At 37.5% G+C, this 13378-nt stretch overlaps 1 protein-coding gene and 1 long non-coding RNA gene across 2 annotated transcripts in view; one reads left to right on the top strand and one right to left on the bottom strand.

Annotated features, from left to right (window-relative positions):
- The window catches only part of ZFHX4 (zinc finger homeobox 4), a 157567-nt gene that overhangs the window by 141477 nt on the left and 2712 nt on the right, over positions 1 to 13378 (bottom strand). The window contains exon 2 of the mRNA XM_042973389.1: positions 12136 to 12638. Within this exon, the coding sequence (XP_042829323.1) occupies positions 12136 to 12638 (503 nt within the window). The remainder of the gene's footprint in view (positions 1 to 12135; positions 12639 to 13378) is intronic.
- Positions 5838 to 13378, top strand: part of LOC107179463 — a 24314-nt gene continuing 16773 nt past the window's right edge. The window contains exon 1 of the long non-coding RNA XR_006213122.1: positions 5838 to 6029. This is a non-coding gene — a long non-coding RNA (uncharacterized LOC107179463). The remainder of the gene's footprint in view (positions 6030 to 13378) is intronic.

Below are 13378 nucleotides of genomic sequence, written 5' to 3'. Positions count from 1 at the left end.
TCCAAAAGAAATGAGAACACATGCCCACATAAATACTTGTACACAAATGTTCACAGCATCATTATTCATTATTCATAATAACCAAAAAGTGGAAATAACTCAAATGCCCATCAGTTGATGAGAGGATAAATAAAACGCAGTTTATCCATACAATGGAAATCCCATAGTAGAAAGGTATGAATATAGATCCATACTACGAGATGGGTGAATTTTGAAAATATTATGTTACAGGAAAGAAATAAGTCATAAAGTGTCACATATAGCATGATTCCCTTTACATGAAATATCCAGATTAGGCAAATCTATATAGACCGAAAGCAATTAATGGTTGCTTAGTGCCAGGAAAGGGGGTTTGGGATTAGTGGGGGTGGACTAAAGCGGACAGGATTTCTTTCTGGAGTGCTGAAAATGTTCCAAAATTGATGATGGTGATGGGTGCATACTTCTTTGAATATCCTAGAAAAATATTGCATTGTGGGACCCCTGGCTGGCTCAGCTAGTGGAGCATGAGACTCTTGATCTTGGGATTGTGAGTCCGAGCCCCACGTAGTGCATAGAGATTATTTTTAAAAATAAAACATTTCATTGTATAATTTAAGTGGTTTAAGAGCATGGAATATGAATTATATGCCAATTGCATTCAATAAATATAAATTATATATCAATTTTGTATTAATGTATATGCAAATTTTGTTTAAAAAGGCAAAGCAAAAGACAGTGGTCTCAACATTCATTGCATTGTTCACATGGTAGATTTTGTAGCATATAACTTGAGTTCCTTCCATTTCTAATTTAGAACTGATTTCTTGAAACTTTTAGTCACATTTTCCTATATCATTTCATGCTTAATAAGATTGTTGTCTTATTCCATCAATTTCCCACAGTTGATCAGCTTAAGATATTTGAAGATACTTGTTCTGGTTACCCAATTCCCTGAATTTCAAGGATCATTCTGAGTCTAAATGTCTTATGGTATCTATTGTGACTTTAAGATAAAGACAAGAATAGAGCACTGATTAGGTAGGCATTAATCTGAAAACATCTTTGCTTTTAAAGACACTTTTTTAAAACACTTAGCACTCAAAGCTTTGTGAAAAGGTATCTACTCCAATGGGGGACGAGGGCCTTTTGTAAGCGGGGGAAAAAGGCTTAATGTGCTCCCACAATTAGTGAGGCCATTTACTTTTTGGAGAACCTATTACTTTTACCAAATCATATCCTGATCCCTGAACCTTTGATTAGTCATGTGTACATACAGAACTGATTTCAGTGCTTGCTGATGAGTCTTGCGCAACATCATCAAAGTTTATTATCTCTAGAGACTGAGAACACTTGCAATGTGCAGGAAGAGATTTTTGCCATTTACTAAAAAACAGAATAAGTAGCTATTAATGATTAACTCATGATCATCAATTTTGTAAAAGTAAGTCTTCATATACTGCATTCTTCTCTCTCTCTTACACACATACACACACACACACAAACACACACACACGCACATCCATAAATGCATGCATGCAGTTTTTTCCAGGGTTTGAGCAAAATAAGTATAAGTAGGTGTCCTTGGATATGTACTGAAAACATTATTGAAGTACTGACATCTTGACTTTTCAATAATTCAACATATGAGAACTGAATACATGTACATTTTTCTACACCCATTGATAAAGAATTACATTGTTCACTATTTGGAAAAGTGCTATATGTACCAATTTCACTGTAGCCACAGTTCTATAAGAAGGAATAGAATGACCTCATATATGCTACAAAAACTTGTAAGTAAATATTATATCTGAAGGTCTATCTGGAAATGTACATTTAAATTGACAAAATTAAGCAATTAGGAAGACATTTTTGCACTGATGACTTAAAGACAGTCATTCTATCCTCTGTGTTAGGAATCAGCACTCCAAAAACTAAATAATTTTTCATAAAGCCCATCTTACTTTTTCTAATATTTAAGGAATTATGAGAGCCAAAGACTGCTTTTGTCTGAAAAAAAAGTTATTTATGAGTTCCCCTTAGGTCTATTTTTTAAGGAACTTAGTTATGACTTTGATTGTTTGGTTATTCTTCTCGGGGAATACTCATCATGGAAAACCTTGGTACAATTGTTCCATCCAAATGTGCTTTTTTAATGACTTAATTGTAATAAACAAGAAGTAATAATAGCCCAGACCTTACTTTTAGCCAAATTATTTCTCAAAGGACACTGAGGGGCTTCTCTTTAAAAAGTAGTGATAATTGGGGTGCCTGGGTGGCTCAGCTGATTAAGTGTCTGATGCTTGATTCTGGCTCAGGTCATGATCTCACAGTTCATGAGACTGAGCCCCACATCAGGCTCTGTGCTGACAGTGCAGAGCCTGCTTGGGATTCTCTCTCTCCCTCTCTCTCTCCCCTTCTCCCACAATAATATCATATAGTAAGTAGGAGACAGTTATCTCCCTTCTAAAACACTGTATAATATAAATTCACCAAACAAATCAAATCCTAAAAGGTATATCCTGATGTTGCATCATTCATATTTTAGCATGCTGATCTTATTTTTAAAAACAATTTTATTTATTTGGTGTGAAAATGAAGAATCATCCTCCCCCTCCCCCATGTATGATGTCACTTCCTTAGTTACTCAGTGGTAAATCCTAATATATGTTGCGTTTAAAGGAGAAGCCTTGTAAACTGACTCTCTCTCAGAGGTGATGGCAATCAGACCTGCTACCTGATTTCTTACAATTGAACAGGGAATGATTTTAGGCCCTAAGGATATATGCTAGTGTTATTTTTAGACTTGCCAAATGCATAGTTAGAAATATTTAAAGCCTTTGAAAGGTACTACACATTGTAATTATCAGACTGTCCGTTCATGCTGTACGCAGACCAGTTATAGGTATTGGGAGCTTCTGTATTGCTAACAATTCTGTCATTTCAAAAGTAAGACTATTCTTTTCAATAAAAGAACATTTCATTAGCGAACGTGGTCAACTGCAGCAATGTCGACTACCGACACTTTTTTGTAGGAAGAGGTAGCCAGATTTAGGAAGGCAGATTTCCCCTAGTACCTCTAAGTTAAATCAGTGCAAATAGTTCTAACAAGATTTGGGGCTTTGCATTGGAATCATTAACAAAATTTCAAGGAGAGAGAGGAAGGAAGTGCATTAGAAACATATGGGGGAGAGAAAATTTCTGGAATCCTGTCACTAAAATGGATCAAAGTAAGAAGTGAAAGATAAAAGTAAAAGAAAATAATAATAATTCAACACAAGATTATATTTTAAGATTCTAATAAGGAGCAAATGAACAGCACTTCTTCCAGCAGTTATAAGGATGTCAGGAAAAGGTAATTGAGTTCTGGGCAGAGGGTAGACGGTGCTTTAGTTGTTCCTCTTTAGGAAGTTAAATGCTTAGGGAGACACATTCCCTCTTTCAGGTCAGAGGGGTACCATTTAGTACATTACTGCTGAAGTACCCTGGTGACCTGAATGAGTTCATGCAGCTTCCAAAGGTGCTTAAGCACTGAGAGCTCAGGCACTAGAAGTGATAAATATTCTATTAGTTCTTTCTATTTAATATACCAACACCCAAAAATGCCAGTAAAAGGAAGTTTGTTTTTTTTTTTAACGTGAAAGAATTCATTGTGACAGGAGATATTCAGGTAACAATTGTGACCAGTGGTTTCCCCTTCCAGCTTGTAGATGACCCAACAGGTGTTAAGTCCATTGCTCTAGTTGGCCTCATCCATACTGGCCAGCTCTTACATTACGTTGCATCTGCTATATCTTTAAGGGAATCTGCTAACTTGAAAGAATAAAAGTGTGCTCCAAAATGATTAAGCCCTAGACAAAACTGGCAAGTTTGCCTCTGGCACTTAGGCCTTCCGTTTCCTCTCCCATTTTCTGCTCCTCCTATCCTCAAGTGCAACAGAAAGTTTTCTTATTAGCAAAGCCTCATAACGTGGGCTGGAACTCCAGCACAGGTTCTTACCATCGGGGAAGACTTGAGCAGGGCATTTTGTTCTGAATAACAGGTTCCCATATGTCAAAATGGGAATAGTAACATATAACTGTTAGGAAGAGTAAATGAGAAAATGCACATGAAAAGTCTAACTTACTATGACTATTGTCAATTTATGTCCTCTTTTTAAATGGATAAATGGATAAATGGATAAGTCAATTACCAGTTTGGTTTTACTGTTGACAGAATATCCGGCATCCAAAGAAGGGATACCTTTGGTAAGATTTCTTTCCAATATCTCATAAATCACATACAGATAGTCATTTGCCAACTCTATTTATAAACAAGGCTCTTCTTGGCACAGGACACATAATCATGGACTCAAAAAAATCAATATTTTAAAACCTTAAAAGCTTCCCTCCCAAATTTGAGTTAAGTGATACAGTTGAACCTACCAATAGCTCATTTCTTTCCACCTTCAGCTCTGCATTTCACTAATTTTATCAGCAGATAACCAGAGACAAAGAATTCTTCAACCTTAACCTTCCTGTACATTGCTCTTTAAAAATTGCCTAATGGGAAAATATAACCTTGACATTTATCCCGTAAGCAACAAGAAAAGAGAGATGCATATTCTATGACATTTTCAGTGAAAGAAAGGCTTTGGGAAGATCTGAATCAATGAAGTATTAAGAGTATGGTCTCAAGATACTTTTATATTTATGTGTACATTCTCAATATATGTAAGTAATGTATTCAAGGCTACAAAAGTACTTCTCCTTAAAGAGAACTAGAATATTAATATAAGATTATGAAACTGAGTGAAATAAAATATTGCCACACACAATTGCTATTATCTATGATCGTAACAAGCTGGTCTTCGTAATAATTCATCTTTAAGCAGAACTCTGACAGTATTATAAACTGAACTTACAAAGGTTCTTCAAGAATCAAACTAAATCATCACCCTGATCCTATAAGAAGGTTGACTGAAGTTGTAATCTGACATTTTGCATCCTTTAAGTGGTTTTCTGTTTCATTTTTCCAGGTAATGCATCCAGCATCCTTACGCATGAAGAACATAAATGTCTCAACTAACAGAAAAGCTCTATACTGCCCTAAAATTCCCACTGTAACCCTTGCTTGAAACTGATCAATAAAGTCTGCCATTGTAAGAGAGCAATAAGAGGAAGTCAAGATAATCAAGTGACATTGCTCTACAACGACTGATGACCTAAGTTAAGAGAGCAGTCACGTTCAGTCCTTTGACCAACCATTGTTGAAAAAATTCCTGGAAGCTTTCGATGGCTAGTGTATGGGGTTCAGCCCTTAATTTTATTAATATCCCTGCCACACTGGAGAACAGATTGAGTTCAGAAGCATCACCTCAGAGCAGATGGCTTACATCCTACCACATTAATGGGTCTCCATAAACAAGAGACATTTTAAAAGCTGGCACATAGTAGGTGCTCAATCAATGTTTCTGTATTTATTAGAAGAAAAACTGAGGATATCATTCAGGATATCCTGAGACATCCTGCAAAGAGAACTTTAGCCCTTGTGTCTGTACCAAGCACCGTACTGCTGTGAGGTCATGGGATCTGTGATGATGTTTCCTCAAGGGCTATAGGGGGCTGTTCCTCCATCGCTGTTCCTCTTTCGAATAAATCATATCATCGTAAGCTCTCCTGAAATACACTGATAATTTGGGAAAAGTGCCTTTTAAGGCTTGAATTATCTGAATAATGAACAAATCTCCACGTCTAATTGAACTCAGCCTGAGCATAGGCTCAGACTCAAAGCAAACTCGGTAAAGCATTTCCAGTAGAACTCAGGCAGGCCAGATGTTCTGGAAGCAGAACCACGGTCATTATGCACATGCCAGCTCCTCCTCACTCCACCCCGGGCCAAGACCCTTTCAGCAGCGCGAGGCCTGCTTAACATATGACTCTGGCTGCATTACTGCGTGGCATCCCAGCACCCATTCGAACATTTCAGCAATTTTAAACAAGCTCCACTGACAGGGACTATTAAACGGAAGCCAAAGAAGCACGTTGGGAGAGCACATTAATTATGAGGTAACACCTTCGTCTGCATTACCTACATGACCTCAGGGTGGGTGACACATAAGCGATTTACTACTTTTGGTTAAACCATACCTACACTTCACATGAGACAGAATGGACACAAGTTACGCAAAAGCTGTAACATAAATCATGAAGTATGAGTTGACATGGTCCTGAAACGAAGTGAATGGTAGCCTCAAGTTTTTTACTGTGTTTCTGAGACGAGAAGCACTACGATGTGTGTGTGTGGGCGGGGGGGGGGGGGGGTAGCGGTGTTCAGAAGGAGATGAGTGAGGAAAGGTCCTAGGGTCGGGCAGAGCCCTACCTAAGCCCCATCCCCGACAAGGTCACTATACCCCCTCACACGCTCGAAATTCATCCAGATTAAGCAGTTCTTTTAAGACGAAATGCACCCTGGGAAAGACCTGAAAGTCATTTACACCTTTGGATGCGCTATTCTGCTTTTACGAAAAGGCTTCTTTTCCCTTTAATTAAGGGAATGCCTGTTTTCTTTGGGGAATTAGATGAGTAATCTTGCAACCTGGAGCATTTCCATGAAGAGAAGATCTAGGTGGGATAAAACAGGAAGGGTTTCAAAGAAACAGAGAGGAGCATTAAGAGCGAGTGCCTGATGTGTAGGGAGATGGTAGCACTGGTTAAGGAAAGACACGTCAAAAATAAAGTAGGAGGGTTCCTTTGCGCACTCGGCCGCCTTTAAGTTTTGTCTGGGTTTGTTAGCAATTTCAGACACTAAAAATCATTTCATCTGTTCTGACATGGATGTAGTAGGTTGCTAATGCCTGGTCTACAGTAATCCTTTTAGGGGTGGATGTGCACTCACATCCATATTTTACACTCGGATAGATAGATTTGGGGTCATTCTTTTTTCTAGGGGAATACAAAGAGGGGGCTCGGCTCACAGTGTAATATATTACTCGCCATATGAAAGCAGGGAGCAAGTCCATATTTGCTCTGGAGTAGTCATGTTATAACACATGGCTGTGCTTCAGCAAATGTCAGGCTTAAAAACAGAAGTAGACACAGCAGATAGGGCTGGCCAATTACATCGCGATCTGAAAACACCAGTGATTTATTAGTTGCTATTAGCTAACCAGCTCCTCTCCATTTGATCTGCGTATTTATTAGTTATAAGTATTATGCAAGCATGTCTTTTTATATGAGAATACAATAGAATAATTTGAGTTGTGATTACTTTTTTAAAGAGAAATCCTACAACTGGAATTAAATTTCACACTGCATTTCAACCTCAAAAGAAACATAAATCTGAAACTAATACAAAAAGTGTAAAAATTTCCATATTCAGGTTAATGTTTAGCAGCAGAAAAGAATAACTTTTGTTTATCTCTGAAAACAGCTTTCTTCATCTAAACAAATGACTAGAATAAGATTAAGAGAAACCTGTTTGGGTTTCGTAGATACACACACATATTCCAATTTCCTTCTGCACAATGACTTTTATGCAAATGTGCACCACACAATCTCCTGACCTCCTTTACCATCACACCGGGACAATGACAGTTCAATAATTGAAACGGTACATATCTGGTATATTTGATTTTAAATTGCAAAGTTGGACTCAGGCCTATTGAAATGAAAATGCTTGTGATTCTTTGTTAATTCCAAACTGATCGGGTTATTATTTCCTACTAGTAAAAAAAAAAAGAGAGAGGCAAAATGGTAGGTGAAGCTAATTATTCCATTTTTTATTTCCTTGCCACATACTTTCCCCAACGTGGCTCCTTGCATTCTCTTCTGTGACCCTCCCCCACACCTTGATTTTAGTTCTTAACCCGGATGCTTTCATCCATAACATGGCTAATAAGAAAACTCCAAAAATGTTCCTTGGGGGAATGTTACACTAAAAGTTACCTAGGACTAAATCCCACGTGTGTTCCTTTGCTCACCATGGAGACAAGAGATTCATTCACTGCTCTCAGCCAATTTGAAATCCAAATATGAAAACAGCATTATGGAATTCAGACAGACTATTCTGCTTCACTACTAGCAGATGCAGGAAGAAAAAAGGCGGGTATAATTAAGCTTTTGACTTTGAACCAGCAAAGCTGTGAACACCTCACTTAAAAATACATATAATATTATAAGAGCAGCTGAATTACAGGTGTGGCAAGAGGATTTTCAAGCCCTGCATAGGATGGGGGCAGACCAATCAGCCGCCTGGAAAAGTCTTGTCGGTTCTGAGCCCAAGGTAAACTAACTGTAAAACTGAAATATGGCCAAAGTCATATTTGTTCTTCTTCGGTTTGAACGGGTAATGCTAAGTGGCTTTCATTATATCTTTTTACTCTACTCTTTAGGAAAAGTTTGGGATCATTTAAGGGGTAGACCAACTGCAATGCATTTTTAAAAAGGAGGGTGGGAAGTAAAGGTTTTTGTTTTTGTTTTTAATACATAGCTCAGTGGATTCATGTATTGATCCTACAAATATTATTGAGGACATATTATGTGATTATCAATTGACAGAAATCTGTAGAGGATGCAAAAGTGTGAGGTTAGAAGAATATAATCAAACACAATAAAGTGGTTGGCTAAGAAACACTGCTTTTGCATTATATCTCAATCTAGATGTAGATGAAAATACACACACAGGCCCACTTTACCTCACAACCCTGATTGTGGCTATCTCTCACTTATCATTTACTAACCTCACTTTAAAAGTACTTTTATACATTGAAAGAGAAGATTAAGGGCAATATGTAGTTTCATTTTATTGTTTTAATTTCCTAGACCAAGTTTGCTTCATCGTTAAAATTTCTAGAGGAAAAAAATCAAAATTTAATAGTGCTTAACTTAGCGCTTCAGAGAACTCTGCTTGAAGAAAAGAGTAAGGGTTCCTTAACAATAACAAAATTCCTTTTTAAAAAAAATTCTAAGGAAAATAATACTGCCAAAAAATGAATACAGCTTTGTTTGTTTTTGCAGTCATCGTTAGCAATAGGCATAAAGGTATTCTTTTTTTGAGTCCAGATGGAAAGATCATCAACACATTCTGCCTCTGGGTTCCTTGCCAAAATACCATAACCCGCAAGCCTTCTACCTTAAACATAAAAGGAAAGGTGTTGTTCTGGTCAAATAAAGAAATAATTTTTACTAGCATACGTCTAATGTTAAAGCTGCCTAAATCCTGCCAAATACATTAAAACAACATCTGTAAAACAGATTTTCATTAAATTGATCAGTTTAAAGTTAAGCAGCTAGGCAGATGATGCTTTCAAGCTCACCCTCAACCTTTAACCTTTAACCTCCTTAAACTGAAATAAGGACACACACTTCTTTTAGTAATACTGCTCCAGGTTGACAACGCAAGAGGTAAAGTGGTCTATTCAAATCGAACTGACACATAACCGCATTTAGAGTGTTATGAATCAATATGTTGTCAATAACGAGAAAAGCTGTTTTCTCACAGCTCTGTATTTGTCTTATAACTGCTACTTGTCACTTTCCCTTAAAGTCTGAATAATTCACGATGCAAAATGATGTAGATTAAACTCCTAATGAAAATGAATTTTATATAGGAGATTATTGTCTAGTCATTAACTCAGAAACTATTTTAACTCTAATTTTAATATTTTAGCCTATTACAGACCATCATTTTTTTTTTCCCAGGCCCAGGCCAATTTGTTAGGTTCTCATTTAAAAGCAATTAATGTTACTTATGAAGCAATTTCATTTTGCCGACACAAGCCGACCAAGCTTGCTAATATTCTCATCACTACACTTGAAAATCCTCTCTATCTCACTCATACAGTTTCTATAAATCAGTTTAGAGAAGGCAACCTCAACACATTCCTATTCTGGAGTACTTATCTAGTTACTACTAGGGATAATGAATGCTCCTTGAAGGATAATGCAAAATAATATAGTTGGATTGTCCAACACCAAGTTTCGACAGCTCAAATATTTATCTCCTCAATCTTCTCTTAATTCAAGGTAACTTTGTTCCAAGTGTGTTTTTGTTTGTTGGCTTACCATTTTTAGACACTACACTACAAAGACACTTGAGTATTTAAGAGATAAATAAAGAACAGTGGGGGAAAAAGTAAATTTTTATATGATTTTACAACATTTTTAAGGGAAGAGTACATACATCCTTTGGTTCTAGGATCTAAAGCTCTCTCTGCTTTAAAGCCCTCTTTATAAACAAGCTTTTATCTCATTTGGTTTTTATACATTCGAAGGCAATATCCAACTCTCCCTGAAAAGGAACTTCAAGAGTAACTCTGACACTTAGCAAATTGCTCTGCAGATAGTGAGGGTGATCAACTCATACTCACGGAGTGAATAGATAAACTTAATACACACATATACACGCACGTTTAAATAATCATCAAACAATTAGATTAAACAACCTTTCCTGAGAAAATAAACAGTAACACTCTACCTCTCTTTAGCTCCCCACATGAGATTAATAAAATAGAAAAATCTGTACGTTTATATCTTCTATTCACAACATGTTAATTTAAAGTGTTAGAGGAGCGGTGTGAATATAAACACAGTTCATGAATATTCTATATAGCTCCCAGGGTCGAGAGATCTATTATTTATACAAACTTAATGTTTGCTTTTTTCTCCTAGGTATTCTAAAAGTTTTAATAGGTCAGGTATCAACAGAAAAAAAGTTGACAATGGAAGAGCAAAACGTATGGATTATAATACAATGAATCCTTTGTATCATATTCTCAATGCCATCAACTTAGAAGCTTGTATCTTACATTAGGGTTTGCACTCCCCTCAAACTCTGTAACCCAAATCTAACGCTTTTGTCGTTGATCCACAGAGCGCTGATATCACAGGGACAATGGTACAAATTCTCACTCTACATCTTTAGGCTTTTACGCTCAGGACACCAATCTAGAATTTGGACCTCAAGAAACGACCCAAACGAATAGTGCCAGTCCAAACCAAATAAACAATTCCTGCACCTGCTCTAGAGAGCCACAACCTGCCCTTTTTGCTGTGTGTTTATAGTTTGAAATAGTATTAGAAAAGCCATAGGTATTATAATCGCTGGTTGACTCCTGATAGTATAGTTATCACTGATTTCTAGTATAAATCAATAGATAACACTTGCAAAATGGATTTTGTAATCATATTTAGAGCTGGTTACAATGACTAATGGCTTGCAATATTTTCTGAATTTTAATATCCTCTAGACAAAAGAAGTTTTTAATAAGTTACCAAGTTATTCATCATAGAAATGAATCTGTTACGTTTGTACAAGAACCAAGACGATCAAGCCAATCCAGTAAACAAACTCACAAAATAAATTAACCAGTAATTAGGATTTAGAAAAAGCAGAGACAAGTTGTGTAATAAATGGGGTTCACCAGTTGCATGTATTCATTACATCTGCATAGTTTTTTTTTTCCAGCAAAGATAAAAGTATATTTGCCATTTAATGAACATTTTTATTTGTGCCCCACCCATTGGGAATAAAACCATTTCTAGCTGGGAAAGGTCATGTAAAATAACAACTGAGTTAAGTAGAAGACTTCCAACTGATGCTAAGGGAGAATGTGTCTACTCTGTTGTTTTGAACAGAAAAACAACGACAACAAAACACACACATACACACACACACACACACACACACACACATACACACACACATGCACGCACGCACGCACTGTGTTTGGATCGCCCGTTTCACAACAAACAAAAGATGATGTATTCACGGAGTAGACTGTTCTTGTCATCTGTTCCCTGTAACCATCAACACTTAGCCAAGAGTAACGCCATATTCGTGTTTTATTTAAATCAATCAATGCAAGAAGTATAACAATATGACTTTTATGTGAAACTACTCAGAAGGCTTATTTTATTTCTGGGAAACCAGTAAAGCCAGCAATGCCACTGAGATAGGTGTAAAAGGGACACAGGGCAAACCTTGTAAATAAATTCTCCAATTCCATCTATCTCAGTCTACGTTTAGTAACGTTAAGCAGCAGCTGTGCACCTTGCCCCTCTCTCCTTTTGCTCTTTTTTTTTTTCCCTGAACTTGCAGATTTGCGCTCCAAGCCCTGAAACAGTTAATTCCCTGCTCTGCTCTGTGCCAACGGAAATGGATGTCGCTGCTTACCTTGTAGAGCTTCAGGGCCGCCTCGTGCCTGTGATTGGTGGTATGCAAGCGTAATTTATCCACACTGTTGGTGTAGTAGTCACAGGCGTTACATTTCAGGTGAACGGGGTTGCCAATGGCAATACACTTCAGCCTCCACTCATTGCTTTTACCCCCTTCTTTAATGTGGGCCACCAGTTGATATTTCTGCATATGTTTATCAGTCTTGCAGTGGAGCTGGAAGTTGGCTTTGAGCTGAGTGTTGTAGTTACAGAGCTTGCACTGGTAGATATCTCCAATCACAGCCCTCCATTCCTCTTCAGGGAGAGAGCGCTCACTGCTCACATGCACACTTAGGGCCTCCAGGCTGTCAGAGGTGAATTTGTTGCAAACAGCACACTGGAATAGCTTCAGCGCTGGGTCACTGATATAAGGTGACAGCTCTCCTGCAGTAAGGAGGGACAGGTCATCACCCATTAGCTGACCACTGGCAAGCCGGATTTCAGGCGGCAGCTCATTATTTACTACAGGAAGAAAAAAAATTAAAAGGAAAAATAGAGACTAGAAAACACAGCACACACAAAGGAATCTGTAAAATAAAGTCTTGACAAGGAATGTGCTTTCTCTAGAGCTTACACTATAAAAAGCTGTAATAGGATTGAATCAGGATCAATTACAATCATCCCTTTCAACTTCTAAATTCCCTCATCAGATAGCTTTAATTACTCCTACTGGGCATGATGTCATTCTGAAATTTGTATTTTCGAGGGCAAGAAAGTTGATCAATACCATAACAAGACAGTCACGTGCTTGCAGTTTAAGAGCCTAGATAAACTTACATAAGCACTAATTGTTATTTTGCAATTTGTCTAAAAGCTTGATGAGATTTGGCTAATACTGCCCCTGCGTGCCTGTAATCTACTGCCAAATACCTGGGATAAGGTAACGGTATTACGGTGAGTTTAATCATCTTCAATCACAGGCATTCAAATATGTTTCAAAAATATTTAACGAACGGGGGTGGTGGACCCTTCCGAAGCTCAAGCTTGATATTTTAGGAGTAACGGCTGAGACCGTGAGGTACAGCTAATGACTGTAAGGCAACTAATGCACATCAGCGTTTGCTAATAATCAACCTGCTGAACGGAGAGGGAGTCTGCGGACTCCTCTTCCGCTGCCCATCCATCCCTTAACTCCTTCCTCTCTGGAGTTAATTCAGGTTTGAAGGAAGGCACAAATGGTTTCATTACCCGGTTTAAAGAGA

Source organism: Panthera tigris, chromosome F2, assembly GCF_018350195.1.
Source record: "Panthera tigris isolate Pti1 chromosome F2, P.tigris_Pti1_mat1.1, whole genome shotgun sequence".
Lineage (NCBI taxonomy): Eukaryota > Metazoa > Chordata > Mammalia > Carnivora > Felidae > Panthera > Panthera tigris.
This window is presented reverse-complemented; position numbering and strand designations above follow the sequence as displayed.